At 44.3% G+C, this 14,550-nt stretch overlaps 1 protein-coding gene across 1 annotated transcript in view; it reads left to right on the top strand.

Annotated features, from left to right (window-relative positions):
- Window positions 1-295: 295 nt before the first annotated feature.
- Window positions 296-14,550, top strand: part of LOC147721184 (TRPM8 channel-associated factor homolog) — a 376,336-nt gene continuing 362,081 nt past the window's right edge. The window contains 1 exon segment of the mRNA XM_086964671.1: window positions 296-920. Within this exon segment, the coding sequence (XP_086820797.1) occupies window positions 310-920 (611 nt within the window). The 5' untranslated portion in view covers window positions 296-309.

The following is a 14,550-nucleotide window of genomic DNA, read 5'->3' as shown; positions in this document are numbered from 1 at the left end:
TTTGTTGCATTATGGGAGATCTTCCTTTTTGTCTTCGAATGGAAGTCTGACTTTGATAGCTGTACCTTCTCTTGTGCCAAAGCAGGATTCCTATCCAATTATTGACCTTGAAGGGATTTGTTTTATATCTGCTTATGACATATAAGGTTGAGTATGCACATTATCCTGTTTCCTGTTTATTGCTTTTCAAAGTGTTAAATTAACCAGGTGCTGAAGCTTGATATCCATGTTAAGTAGTTTTACATGCCAACAATCTGCCTTTTAACAGGATATTTCTAATTTGCTTCTAGGAATCTCAAACCATTGGAAATGACTCCCACAGAAGCATACAAGAATCTGATCAAAGGTCTCAATGTTTTGGACTTTACTGAGCATGAAGCCCCATGCCAGCTGCTGCTCAGTGGCGATAAAGCATTCCCAATAATGCTTAGTCCCAAAGGGGAGGTCCTCATTGCTGCCTCCCATTACGGGAAGGGCCGAGTGGTGGTCATTTCACATGAAGGCTACTTGAAGAGTCGCAACTTCACCTCTTTCCTTCAGAATGCTTTGGAATGGCTCAAACCCTCGCGCGATGCACTGATTGGAATCCACACGAGCTTTGACTTGCTGCAGAAGACAATTCATGGCAATAAGGTTCAATCCAGTGCACAGTTCTCAGACTGCTTTGGGGTGTATTGCATGAATGCCTATGATGATAGTCAATATAGGGACATCATCATGTCCATAAAGAAAGGTGTAGGTATCCTTATTGCGGGTCAAGCCCGAACCTGGTCTCATCAACACGGCCTTGTGAATGTCATTGCTGAATTCCCTGGAAACAAAGTGACAAGTGTGACTGGTATACATTTCACTGGCAATATCGCTGAGGCTGGAATTGTCTCTGTCACCAATGATATGCCAATTAATCCAGTACTTGTTCAGTGAGTATCACAATTTATATCATCGTAATTTGATTTAATGTCTATGTATTCTGTGTTGGAACACAATGTTATTATTGTTTTTAATAATAGAAATGTGACCAACTCTATTACTAAAGGTGTCACTTAAAAAGTAGTACTTTTAAGTAGGGGTGTTCCAAATTATGATTAGGGTGTGTAAAATGATGCCTGTGAGATATTTGCCACACCAATTTGGTGGTGCTAAATGTGCTTAATAACACAGGTGATGCTTTGTACTTAATAAATAAACAAAATATTTAATTTTCAGCCGTCACTCACTGTTGAGAATTTTGAGCTCACATGGAAGTCACAATGAGGGTTCATTTGAAGCTTCAATCTCCTTCAGGGCTCCAGGAATCCAAATATATTCTCTCAAGTGTCTTTTCTGTGACCCCAGTGCCCATGGTCAAAGACTGTAAGCTGAAGCAGTTGGCCAGAAATAGGGAACAGGACATTGGTGCAGGGCAGGACCTTTGACTAACCTGCTAAGCCCAGCCAAAGCCAGTGTAGCATCTTACTCATCTTATTTCCCCGCTGGTATTCTCGGCTCTGTGAGGAAATTCAGGTTGCCCACTAGAAAGTTTTGCCAGCATTGGTTTGTTGCGTGCAATGTTCCAGAGTAGATCATGGTACATGGAAGGGAGATATTGGGATTCCAACTCCAGAAGGAGTGTCATTAACTGCAACAACTCTTCTTCCTAGCATCTGTTGTCTCAAGCTATGTATCTCATGGTTCTAGCCCTTATTAAGGCATTAAAGGCTCCCAATATGCCTAACAGGGATGCTACTGATCCCTGATTCTGTGTGAAATAGAAGTTGGATTCCTGTATGATGTAATAAATGTAATTTTATCCCCCGCCCCCATGCTCTAATAGAGCAAACACCCTCCTCTTGTTACCCCTGTAGTTAAGAATGAGTTCATCAAGTGAGTGGTACAAAAAAAACATGCCAGTATTAGCACATGTAAATCCAGATGAAGGTCTATGCTTGACATCAGAAAATAATCAATTTTGAAAACAATCTTGGCGCGCTTGAATTGTAGGTGAGTGATCTATGTGAATTAATGGAAAAACAAAAACTGATAAACCACATTGGAGAAAACCAAATCATGAAAAAATAATTTTAATAAAATACAAGTTTAAGTAAATACAAAAAGATAACAATTTAAAGGAAAGACACTTTTAAGGAAAAATCCAAAATCATATTAAACTTGGGTGGAGTTTAGGACTGGTGAGGGATTTAGGGGTCAGGAATGGGTGGTGTTCAGGCACAGAAAGGGGGTTTTAGGGTTTAGAAATGAGTGGCATTTAGGGCAGGTGAGATGTTTTTGTAGGTATCAGGAATGTGTAATGTTTATGGGTGGGGAGGGGGTTTTAGGGTTCTTGGATGAGTGGAGTTTAGGGGAGTGAGGTGTTTTTCAGAGTTTGAGGATGGGTGGAGTGTAAGGATATTAAGGGGTTTTAACACCACACTGCACCCGTCCTCTGTGGGGTCCCTACTTACTCACCTTGGGTGGTTCCTTAGAGTCCCAGTGATTCTACATCCTCTAGACACTGTCTTGACTAGAGTCATGGTTCTTATACCACTATTTTAGTATATGGTTTGGTCTCCCCCTGGAGCCCACTGTGTATTAAAGCTACTTGCGATTGTTTCTGTGCTACAGTATTGTGGGCTTTATGAGCATCTTCGTGGAAAGGATACTGTGTCTTACTTTTAGTGTGTTATACTAATAAACACATTTTTATAACTACTTTGTGGTTCTCCTTTCATTTAATCAATACTATAAGGTTGCATTCTGGTAAAACAAGCTGCTTAACATTCCTTCAAGACTAAGCCTGAAGGCTGCTCTCCACAGCTACCACTTGGAGCTCTCCACAGCTACCACTTGGATAGCTTTCTAAAGTTATTGTAGTGTTATTAAATAATGCTGCAGTGTAAACCTGGACTAGAATGTCCAGGTAGGGCTTAGAGTGTCATGACCCATAGGGTTCTATGGAAGGCTTTAGTACTGTTGAGACATAGTGGTGCACACAGCTGTTACGGGGGACATCTACATGAAATAAACGCCACTGGACAAGCATCTGGAGTAGTGTGGTTACTACATTTTCTGGCGACGAGCTGTGTCTCCGCAGGGGGCAGACTGAATGATGTCCTCACCCCTGGTCTAAACAAATTTGTATAATGAGTGATCTATGCAACCAGTAGGATCGTTTTAAACTCACGGAAACTATGACAGTTTAATGGATATTGGATGTTTATGGATTTTCCTCTACAGAATATGTCTGTGTGATATGGGATTTCCTTAAAATCCCACGGCTGTATCCCTGTTCAATCAATCAACCAATCAGAGTACTTGTAGAGCGCGCTACTTACCCGTCAGGGTCTTAAGGCGCTGAGGGGAGGAGGGGGGTGCTGCTACTGCTTGAAGAGCCAGGTCTTGAGGAGTCTTCTGAAGGCGAGTAGGTCTTGGGTCTGCCGTATGTGTGTAGGGAGGGTGTTCCAGGTCTTGGCGGCAAGGTAGGAGAAGGATCTGCCGCCGGAGGTCGTTTGTTGGATGCGGGGGACAGTGGTGAGGGCGAGGCTGGCGAAGCGGAGCTGGCGGGTGGGGGTGTGGAAGCTGAGTCTGCTGTTCAGGTAGGCTGGTCCGGCATTGTGGAGTGCTTTGTGTGCGTGTGTGAGGAGCTTAAAGGTGATCCTCTTGTCGACGGGGAGCCAGTGTAGGTCTCTCAGGTGGGGGGTGATGTGGCTGCGGCGGGACGCTTTGACAATCAGTCGGGCGGAGGCGTTTTGGATGCGTTGTAGTCGTCGTAGGTGTTTGGCTGGGATTTCTGCGTAGAGTGCGTTGCTGTAGTCCAGTCTGCTGCTGATGAGGGCCTATGTCACCGTTCTTCTTCTTTCGGTCGTGATCCACTTGTAGATCCTGCGGAGCATGCGGAGGGTGTTGTAGCAGGAGGAGGAGACGGCGTTGACCTGCTTAGACATGTCACCCGTTGGTACTGTTTAAAGAGGTGACCATTTGAAAAGGTGGCCCTCGAGACACGCCACGAGCACCTGAAGAGTCTTCTGCACTTGTTCCCTTATTGCGTGTGTGTAGATTGAGCGCGCCATCTGAATTAATAAAGGGAGCGCTAATGCGAGAAGGAATTCCTTTTGCCTAATGCCTTTTAAGATTATTCATTTCAAGAATATGTCAAGCACAATCCAGGCTTTAAAAATGATAGCTTATCACGCTGTCAAGCCGCGGTCATAAGTATGCACGTGTCGGGCACAACATTGAGTGCCGATGTAATGAATAGTGCGTGCGCGTCGGGCACAACATTGAGTGCCGCTGTGATAAAGGGGAAATTAATAAATACTAAACTAAAAGGAAACAAGATCTCTACTTACCAAGCTTGTTTTCTGCTCCCGCTTCTGCACCTGTGGAGAAACGATAAAGACAGATAAAAAGGAAATCACACAGAAAGCAAAATAGAGATAGGACAAAAGGAGAAAATATTGCCACATATAGCCACAAACAAAGAAGAAGGACTTTAGGGAAAGACACTGAAAAAGAAAAGACTTGCATATGAGATTTGAAGTGATTTTTCATTTTAGCTCATTGTGTTAGTCTATTTTACTAATTTATTGTTTTACTTCATTGTTTTAATTAATCATTTTAATGTATTGTTTATATTTTCATTACAAGTTTCAAACTTGTCTGATCAAGCTATGTCATCACCTCCAACCTTTTTGGCCACGCCTGGTTCACCACATATTCCGTGGGAACAGTGGAAGAAACTATTTTTTACTTACATGTTGGCTATAGGTGGTGATAGGTATGGTCCTGTTAGACACCAAGCTATTTTATTACATCATTTGGGGGTAGAAGGTAGAAGGTTGTATGAAAATCTACCAGAGGTTCCTTGGGAATGAGAGATAGTCAGCCTAATAACGTTTATGAATTGTCCATACACATGTTACACACACAGTTTATTACTAAGATTAATGTAGTAATAGAACGGCTCAAGTTCTTATCGAGGACACAATTTCTGGAGGAAGATATTGACACATATGTAGCAGCATTACGTGGATTATCCTTAACTTGCAAATTTGAAAACTTAAGTGATTCCCTCATTAAGGACCAGATAGGAAGATGTACTAATGATAAAAGGGGGTCATCATCTAACGCTGCCACTTACCCGCGGGGGCCGCTGCTGCAGGATTTTCGTGTTTTGCTGGCAGACTGCGGGGGATTGCTTTGCTCCGTGTGGTGCTCCGCGCAGCCAGTTCCCTGCATTTGGACCGGTCTCTCCCCGCCGCCGTTAGCCTCCTGACATCTGGCGCGGCCGCTGAGTGGGGGGGACTACAGGTCCCAGCAGCACTTCCGGCAGGAAGCCGCCGACGCCCTGTCCGCGCCTGAAGGCGCTCATAACCAGCGGGGGCCCTCGCATCGCGGGACGCGCGCGGGCTAAGCCCGGGCAAAGGGCGGGCCCTCTTAGGCCCTCAGAGCCCTGAAGAGACTGGGCTGGGCCATAGACCCTGGTCAGGACTTGACTATTATTTCCATGATTACTGTGAGACTTTGGTGTTAGGTGTTTAATTGTTTTTTATATAAAAACGTGTAAGGTGCCTTAACGCTTTGGTTATATTTTTACTATATATACTTTTAATTGTGCAAGGTCTAGGGTGTGTAATGTCTAAATCTAAACCTGATAAGCTAGCCTCTGTTCTGGGCTCTATGGATAACTTTCTGGTTAAAAAAGTGAACCAAATCAACAATGAAAGAAGGGCCTCTCTGGGCCTAGTAAGCCCACCTCGGTTACTAGACGTGGTTTTGTCTCCGCCCGGGGTCTCTTCATTGGGAGACAGCGATGTCGCTAGTGACCGGGCTACTATATTCATAGTAGCACAGGTACACAGGGAGACGCCGGACGTCTCGTCTGATAGCTCCTTGGAAGATTTAGAGCAGACATTACCAACTACTAGACGTGTGAGACTATGCAGAAAACTGCAATCTAAACGCGGGGGGAAGAATAGTAAAAAGAGAGCTGTTCCTCCACGTTCTGCTTGTAATGACCCTATTCCTGGTTCCTGCCCTGAGAATGGTTATAAAGAGGGGGGTACGTTTATAGATTTGGAACAATTCACCCTACTTATGAGCTCAACAGTAGCAAAAATAGAGGCTAAAATAGAAGAGATGCTGAGACCGCTTACCACCAAGCTGGACACTGTGTCGTTAGAAGTGGATAGATTGGGTGGATCAGCATTTCTGGCTACTGCTACAGCGGTTCCACCCAAGGCAGCGGATAAGGGTTAGAGTGTTGTGAGAGAGAAAGTCCAGCAAATCAGTCATCAAACACCTGCTATGGAAACTGCTCCTTCTGCCCAACCTTTAGTAACGGAACAGCTTAGACAACCCTTAGTAGTCTGAAGGTAGGCCCGACTCTATACAAACAAGGAGAAGTCGTTATATTAACTTACCACCTGATTGTGCCCCTTATGTGGTGATCCTAACAAATGTTCCGCCTATTGATGACTTCTCTGCCCAGCCATATGGGGAGTCCCATGATTCTTTAAAAAATAAAACAGTTGCGTGGTTGAGTCAAAATTGTGGCTTTACATCTAAATTCTCCGATCAAATTCTTTCAACGCGTAGGGTGAACTGGATTGGGCCATCCAGTAAGACCACTAGCGGGGACTGTATTGTGGTTAATTTTAGGCACCCGCAACATGTGGCAACAGTACTATTAAGGGCGGCCTCTCTAGTATATAATACGGACAGTGTTTGTGTCCGTCCTCTTGGTCACTTCTATGCCCATATGAATGTAGTCCACTCAGCTGCTAGGAAAATTAGATCACAGCCTCAGTCCCTGATACCGACAGCTAAGACTTCCTATCTGTATAATGTTAATGCACATTGTAGGAATGTCCCTAATGTGGAATCATTTACTAGTCACAATGCTGGCATTCATTGTGGGAATGGCTTCAATGTGGACACCCGAAACAGATTTGATCTGTTTTCTGGCCTGGAGGCGTGTGACTGACGTAAGGGGTGTGTGGGGCTGGAAAATGATCAAGTGGCAGATGAAGGACATGTAGCGACCCTTGTGGACATAAGGAATGGCAGTAATGTAATTTGCTGGAACATTGCGGGCTTAGCTTCAAAGATGGGAGACTGTAACTGGATTCGTTTTATCAAGCAATTTCAGATCATTTGTCTCCAAGAGACATGGTCAACTAATTGTGACTTCTTCCTTGAAGGCTATAAATCATTCTATGTTCCTGCGTCTCCATCTAGCAGGGGTAGGCCAAAGGGGGGATTAGTCACATTTATTTCTGTTGATTTACCTTGTAATATACGCAGAGTTCTAACGGATAATACAGGCATTATTGGTCTGATGCTAACCAAAGACAATTGCTCGGCAGGTCTGGTTAATTTTCAGAACGGTATAAACTTATGTTCAGCTCTGAGCCAAGTAGCGGCACTAAATGCCTTTATCTCAGCTTCTATGGTTGAATGTATTCACAACCTTCTGATTATGGGTGACTTTAATGTTCACCTTTGTGGTGATTTTCTGCTAAAATGTATTTCGGATGTGCAATGTATACGTTCACAGGGCTTACATATGGAACACACTACTGAAGGGGATTTATTAATGACCTTTTGAATGATCTAAATTTAACAGTAGCTATGGAACTGAGGGACCCTACCAAGTGTTTTGATATCCCTACTTTTAAAGGGCATGGACGAGGAACCTTTATTGACTATATGCTACTTACATTGTCAATGCAGTCCTTTGTGGATTCGTTTTCTATTAGTAACAATGAATTTAGTGATCATAATCCTCTTACCATCCGGTTGAATGGTCCCTGGGTTGTTAAGGTAACAAGGAAGGGTGTCCCTGGAAGGCTTAGCACAACCGACGGTAGACGTCGCCTTAGATGGTCGATGATCGATGCCCAGCGGCTGTATAAAAATATAACAGAAACTTGCACAGATGAAATCCTGAATCGTACTACAGCTGGGAATGAACCAACTAGAGTCCTGGGTGCATTTCATAACCTGTCGCATAAAGTTTCTCAGTTGCTGACGGCCCCTGCCAAAAACATAGATGACAGGGGTCCTAGATGGTTTAACCAGGACTGCTCTAAAGCAGCGCGCAATTTAAGGCTGGCTCTGGGAGCTAATCCCAGAGTGAAATCGACTGTCCAAGAATGTAGGAAACATTATAAATCTGTTATTGCCACACGTAAGGATACCTTAAGACAAGAAGCTTGGTCTGAGATCCTTGACCCTGATACCTTAAAGTGTAGTTCCAGATTTTGGGCACTGGTAAAAAAAACGTTTCTGGTACAGGTCCCTGGGGATGGCTTGGAATGCTGCATAACTGAGGATGAGTGGGTAAACCACTTTAAAAACTTATATAGTTGCACGCCGGCAGAAATCCCCAATTACCCACCCTGTGAAAGGGATAGTATTATCAAGTTTGAAAGAGGTGAGATTCTGGACGGGATAACAGGATTGACAGCTGGGAAAGCGCCGGGTCCGGATGGGATTCCCCCTGATTTGTACAGTTTGGATCCTAGCTTATTTGCACCCATCCTGGAGGCGGTCTTTAATGCGGCTGTGTCAGCTGGCTGCCCATATTCATGGGGGGTTTCCACAATTGTCCAGGTCTTTAAGAAAGAGGATAGGGGCAGCCCACTCTGCTATAGGCCAATTTCATTAATAGATTCCATGGTCACAATAGCAGGAAGAATAATACTGCAGAGACTGTCAGACTAGGCAACTACAAATAACATCATGTCTATTGCTCAGTATGGCTTCTGCGGTGGGCGTTCGATTATAACACAGTGCCTCAATCTCTTCTTAATTTTAAGCAAGTATACTGTAGCAAGGAGGGGTACAATTCCCCTTGCCTTCATGGATTTGTCATCCGCCTTCGACTTTGTTAACAGGGGAAGGCTTTGGCAGTCCATGAGGGAAAAGGCGGTTGATACTGGGATCACTAACTTTCTTGAAGATCTACATAGTAATACTAGTGCCAATGTAAGGTATTCTCAGGATCTGGGCGTAACCAGTAACTTTGCTATTAGAAAGGGTGTGCGTCAAGGTTGTATCCTTGCCCCCTTTCTTTTTAATTTCTAAATTAATGACTTAGATAGCGATTTGCAAAATATATATGCTGACTGTCCTAGAGTTGGCAGGTGGGGTATTCCTGTTCTTTTATACGCAGATGATGCGGTTCTAATTTCTAAAACTGAGAGGGGACTGCAAACTTTACTTAATGCTTTTAAAATGTTTATGGCTGAAAGAGATTTACTAATCAATAATTCCAAATCATTTATAATTCAAGTTGGTCAAAAGCCAAGCAGAAACTTCCTGTTTAAACTAGATGATGTAGGGATCCCTAAAACGAAATCGTTTTCGTATCTAGGGGTTACTTTCGACAACAAACTTAGCTGGGGTCCTCATCTTGCCAAGAAGAAAGGTGAACTGGCTAGGGTTAATGCCTCCATTTTTAACTTTGCGGCCAAATTAGGGAAAAAACCTACTAGTGCCATGATTAAATTATATAGCGCAAACTCAGTGGCCACTGCTGTCTATGGCAGCGAACTGTGGGGAAATGTCAGAGGGGTGCAGTTGCAGACTGCTTAAAATACTTTTATGAAGCGCTTATTGTGTGTCCCAGTTGGTACCTCAAACTATGCTGTACATGAAGAGTTGGGGAAACAACACTTAAGTGACATTTTTTCCCTACGTCCCCTGACATGTTGGCTAAACCTGTGGCTGAATGAGGAAATACCACTGACTCATCTGATTATGAAAGACTTTTTATCTCAGGATAAGGCACTGGACACTCCCTGGTTAAAGTATTTGAAATCTAGTTTTTCCCGGCTCGGTCATTTGGAATTGTTCGATCACCCAAGCAGGATTGTTAAAGGGGATGTGAAGGCGATTAAACAGGCTTTTCTTACGGACAGGAGTTCACAAAGGAAATGCGTGGAGCTCCAAAATCCAACTGTAAGGAAATCGGTCATGCTCAAAACATGTGAATCAATGGAGCCTTATTTGTCTAGCTCACTGTCCTCTCATGAGAAATTTCTGTTAACCAGATTTAGGTTGAATTTGTTTCATCAACTGCTCATTAGACCAAAAAGTGACATTTTTAATAAATCTGCAGCGCCCTGTGGCTGTGACGGAAAGTCTCCACAGGATTTGCTGCCTTTTATATTTTTATGTAGTTTTTATGAATACCCTTGCAAACGCTATCTGGTTGCTCTTTTAAAAATACTTAATTTTAATCAGATCAGACCAGCCCTTATGTACTTACAACTTTTGCATAAGGATAGTATCCTTCAAGTTACCGAATTTTTAAAACTTTGTATAAAGCTGCGAAATTGTTTGGATCAGTGATACTCCCATGATGATTTATATCTCTCATGATTTTTCTTTTTTTCTGTATGTATATATTTGACCCTTGCACTATCGGCACTTTACTACTGTTTTTACAAATGTATCTTTTAAATGTCATATTGTATATGTACTTTTATGGTTTGAATCAAAACCGAAATAAAGTCTCTATTGAATTGAATTGAAGGGTAAAGTGAAACTGTTGACAAAGGATCTTAATCTTTAAGAGGCTATTCAAGTTGTCAAGGGCATGGAACAAGCTTCCAAGTGGTTGAAGGAAATGGACACTTCTTTCAAAAATTGGTCGCAAGGTTGAAGGGGAGTGTGCTCCTATATTTGAAGTACAGAGGCCGTCTAGTGCAAACACAATGAAGAATGCTACTGGAGAGATGAAAAAGGACATGTCCAGTGCTGGAGGCAAGAAGGAAATTGTAACAATAGAAATAAAATGCTTCAGGTGCGGTGCTCCTGGACATATTGCTACCAGTTTTAAATGTGCAGCAAGAGGCATTGTATGCCATTATTGTGGGAAAAAAGGACATTTTGCTAAGATGTGTAGGACAAGACCTAACCCAATCAGTGTTAGTGTTAAGGAGGTTGAGAAAGTGTTAGGCATGGGCGTAAAATCCGTTCCGCTCGCGGATTTTGCGGATTTTCGGTAAATCCGCAATCCGCGAGATTCGCGGATTTCCCGCAAAATCCGCAAATCCGCGTGCTGCGGATTTTTTGCTTGTGTTCGCACTGCTCGCGGCCCGCGGCGCGGGCAGCAACAATCTCGCACTCGGGAAATTACAAAAAAAAATAAAAATGGCGGAGGAGTGAAGGAAGGAAGTGGCCCAGTCTCCAACTTCCTGTTCCTGTCCAGCAAGTTCCTCCCATTGGGGAGGGGTGAAGGAAGTGCCCCAGTCTCCAACTTCCTGTTCCTGTTTCCTTTCCTGGCCATTTTGGATTCGATCTTGACTGGGAAGGATTACTTTTTGTGGCTGCTGCTGGATATTTGGATTTGAGGCCTTTTGGATTCAAAATTTGATTTCACAAGTAAGTTGATAAGTTGATGTTGTTTGTGGTGATTTTTGTGTGTGTTTTCCGACTTTTGCGGTTGTTTTGGTGATTTAGCGGGTGTTTTGCCGCGTTCGCGTCGTGAAGCAACAATCTCGCACTCGCTAAATTGCAAAAAGTGCAATTCTGCACCAGAAAACCACCGGCAGGCAGCATAAACCTTCTGAAACTTGATGGATGGCATTGGAATGTGGTGATTTGTGTTGTCTTTTTTGACTTTTTGGAGTAGGGGTTGGGGGCTGGCTATGTTGGGTGGGGCCATTTTGAGGCATGGTCCTCCTGGCCATGTGGATGGGGGTCAAGCGGCCATTTTGAAGGCAGGCAGTGAGCTTTGTGCCATAGGCCTGCACCCATTTTTCCTTGCTTTCACCCCTTGTGCCCAGGTTGAGTCAGTGGTACATGAAACTACAACCCTCTCTGTGGGCTCTCTTGGATCAATGTTGAATTCCTGTTTCCCAAAAAAGTAGCAATTCTTATTTTTGATATTTCCATATTGTGGTGTGCACGTGTGTATTCGAAATTTGATTTCACAAGTAAGTTGATTTTCTTTGTGGTGATTTTTGTGTGTGTTTTCCGACTTTTGCGGTTGTTTTGGTGATTTAGCGGGTGTTTTGCCGCGTTCGCGTCGTGAAGCAACAATCTCGCACTCGCTAAATTGCAAAAAGTGCAATTCTGCACCAGAAAACCACCAGCAGGCAGCATAAACCTTCTGAAACTTGATGGATGGCATTGGAATGTGGTGATTTGTGTTGTCTTTTTTGACTTTTTGGAGTAGGGGTTGGGGGCTGGCTATGTTGGGTGGGGCCATTTTGAGGCATGGTCCTCCTGGCCATGTGGATGGGGGTCAAGCGGCCATTTTGAAGGCAGGCAGTGAGCTTTGTGCCATAGGCCTGCACCCATTTTTCCTTGCTTTCACCCCTTGTGCCCAGGTTGAGTCAGTGGTACATGAAACTACAACCCTCTCTGTGGGCTCTCTTGGATCAATGTTGAATTCCTGTTTCCCAAAAAAGTAGCAATTCTTATTTTTGATATTTCCATATTGTGGTGTGCACGTGTGTATTCGAAATTTGATTTCACAAGTAAGTTGATTTTCTTTGTGGTGATTTTTGTGTGTGTTTTCCGACTTTTGCGGTTGTTTTGGTGATTTAGCGGGTGTTTTGCCGCGTTCGCGTCGTGAAGCAACAATCTCGCACTCGCTAAATTGCAAAAAGTGCAATTCTGCACCAGAAAACCACCAGCAGGCAGCATAAACCTTCTGAAACTTGATGGATGGCATTGGAATGTGGTGATTTGTGTTGTCTTTTTTGACTTTTTGGAGTAGGGGTTGGGGGCTGGCTATGTTGGGTGGGGCCATTTTGAGGCATGGTCCTCCTGGCCATGTGGATGGGGGTCAAGCGGCCATTTTGAAGGCAGGCAGTGAGCTTTGTGCCATAGGCCTGCACCCATTTTTCCTTGCTTTCACCCCTTGTGCCCAGGTTGAGTCAGTGGTACATGAAACTGCAAGCCTCTCTGTGGGCTCTCTTGGTTCAATGTTGAATTCCTGTTTCCCAAAAATGTAGCAATTCTTATTTTTGATATTTCCATATTGTGGTGTGCACGTGTGTATTCGAAATTTGATTTCACAAGTAAGTTGATTTTCTTTGTGGTGATTTTTGTGTGTGTTTTCCGACTTTTGCGGTTGTTTTGGTGATTTAGCGGGTGTTTTGCCGCGTTCGCGTCGTGAAGCAACAATCTCGCACTCGCTAAATTGCAAAAAGTGCAATTCTGCACCAGAAAACCACCAGCAGGCAGCATAAACCTTCTGAAACTTGATGGATGGCATTGGAATGTGGTGATTTGTGTTTTCTTTTTTGACTTTTTGGAGTAGGGGTTGGGGGCTGGCTATGTTGGGTGGGGCCATTTTGAGGCATGGTCCTCCTGGCCATGTGGATGGGGGTCAAGCGGCCATTTTGAAGGCAGGCAGTGAGCTTTGTGCCATAGGCCTGCACCCATTTTTCCTTGCTTTCACCCCTTGTGCCCAGGTTGAGTCAGTGGTACATGAAACTGCAAGCCTCTCTGTGGGCTCTCTTGGTTCAATGTTGAATTCCTGTTTCCCAAAAATGTAGCAATTCTTATTTTTGATATTTCCATATTGTGGTGTGCACGTGTGTATTCATAAATGCCTACTTGCAAACTATTAAATGAAGCGCCACATATGCAACATATATTTAACTGATGTTCCTCTGTCTTCGTTTGCTTTTAGGTGCACAAAGTCAAGAACTCTGCATCATCGTTGAGCATCAGTGCCAGGAAGAAGTCCTGCTGCGGCCTGCTGTTCCGACATCTGAAGAAGAATCAGAAGATGGGTCCGAAAAGAGGTGCCCGTAGCTCCTCTTGCAACAAAGATGTCTCTACTAAGGAGAAGAAGAAGCAAGTGGCACCACTTACCAAGGAGTCTGGTGCCTCGACCACTAAATTTATGTGGAAAAAAGAACCAAAGTCCACCATGAGTGCTGCACAGGTAGCCTGTTTATTGGTTCAATCACCAACGACCAGTGATGTTGGCTCAAGTACTATTCAACAACCAAAGCCGCAACAACAACTGCATGAGCTAACAGTACAAGCACAAGTACATGCGCAAGGAGCTGTCCGAGAAGGAGCTGGCCGAGAAGGAGCTGGCCGAGAAGGGGAAGGCCGAGAAGGGGAAGGCCGAGAAGGGGAAGGCCGAGAAGGGGAAGGCAGAGAAGGGGAAGGCCGAGAAGGGGAAGGCAGAGAAGGGGAAGGCCGAGAAGGAGAAGGCCGAGAAGGAGAAGGCCGAGAAGGAGAAGGCCGAGAAGGAGAAGGCCGAGAAGGCGAGGTCCGTGGAGAGTTGCAAGTAGAGGTCAGTGAAGAGGGCCATGTAGCGGCGCATGGAGCGGTGCAAGTGGCCACAATGGTTGTTCTTCCCGAAGTCGGGGCACAGGAGGAAATTGACTTTGGACCCGGGGTATCAAGTCAGGAAGACGAAGCCACTCCTCCTGATGATTCATTTTCTCCCAGCTCCCCAGCAAGGAAAAGATCAAGGAGGGTGTGTAGAAGTTCCTCTTCAAGCCCCGCTCCATCAGATGATCTGGATCTAGAATGGCAACCATCTCCGACGTCTGAGAGGGAGGCACACCATGAGCTGAGAAAGGTATCAAA

Source organism: Lissotriton vulgaris, chromosome 4_1 (assembly GCF_964263255.1).
Source record: "Lissotriton vulgaris chromosome 4_1, aLisVul1.2, whole genome shotgun sequence".
Taxonomy (NCBI): Eukaryota; Metazoa; Chordata; class Amphibia; order Caudata; family Salamandridae; genus Lissotriton; species Lissotriton vulgaris.
Note: the sequence above shows the minus strand (reverse complement) of the source record. Positions and strands in the feature narration are given on the sequence as shown.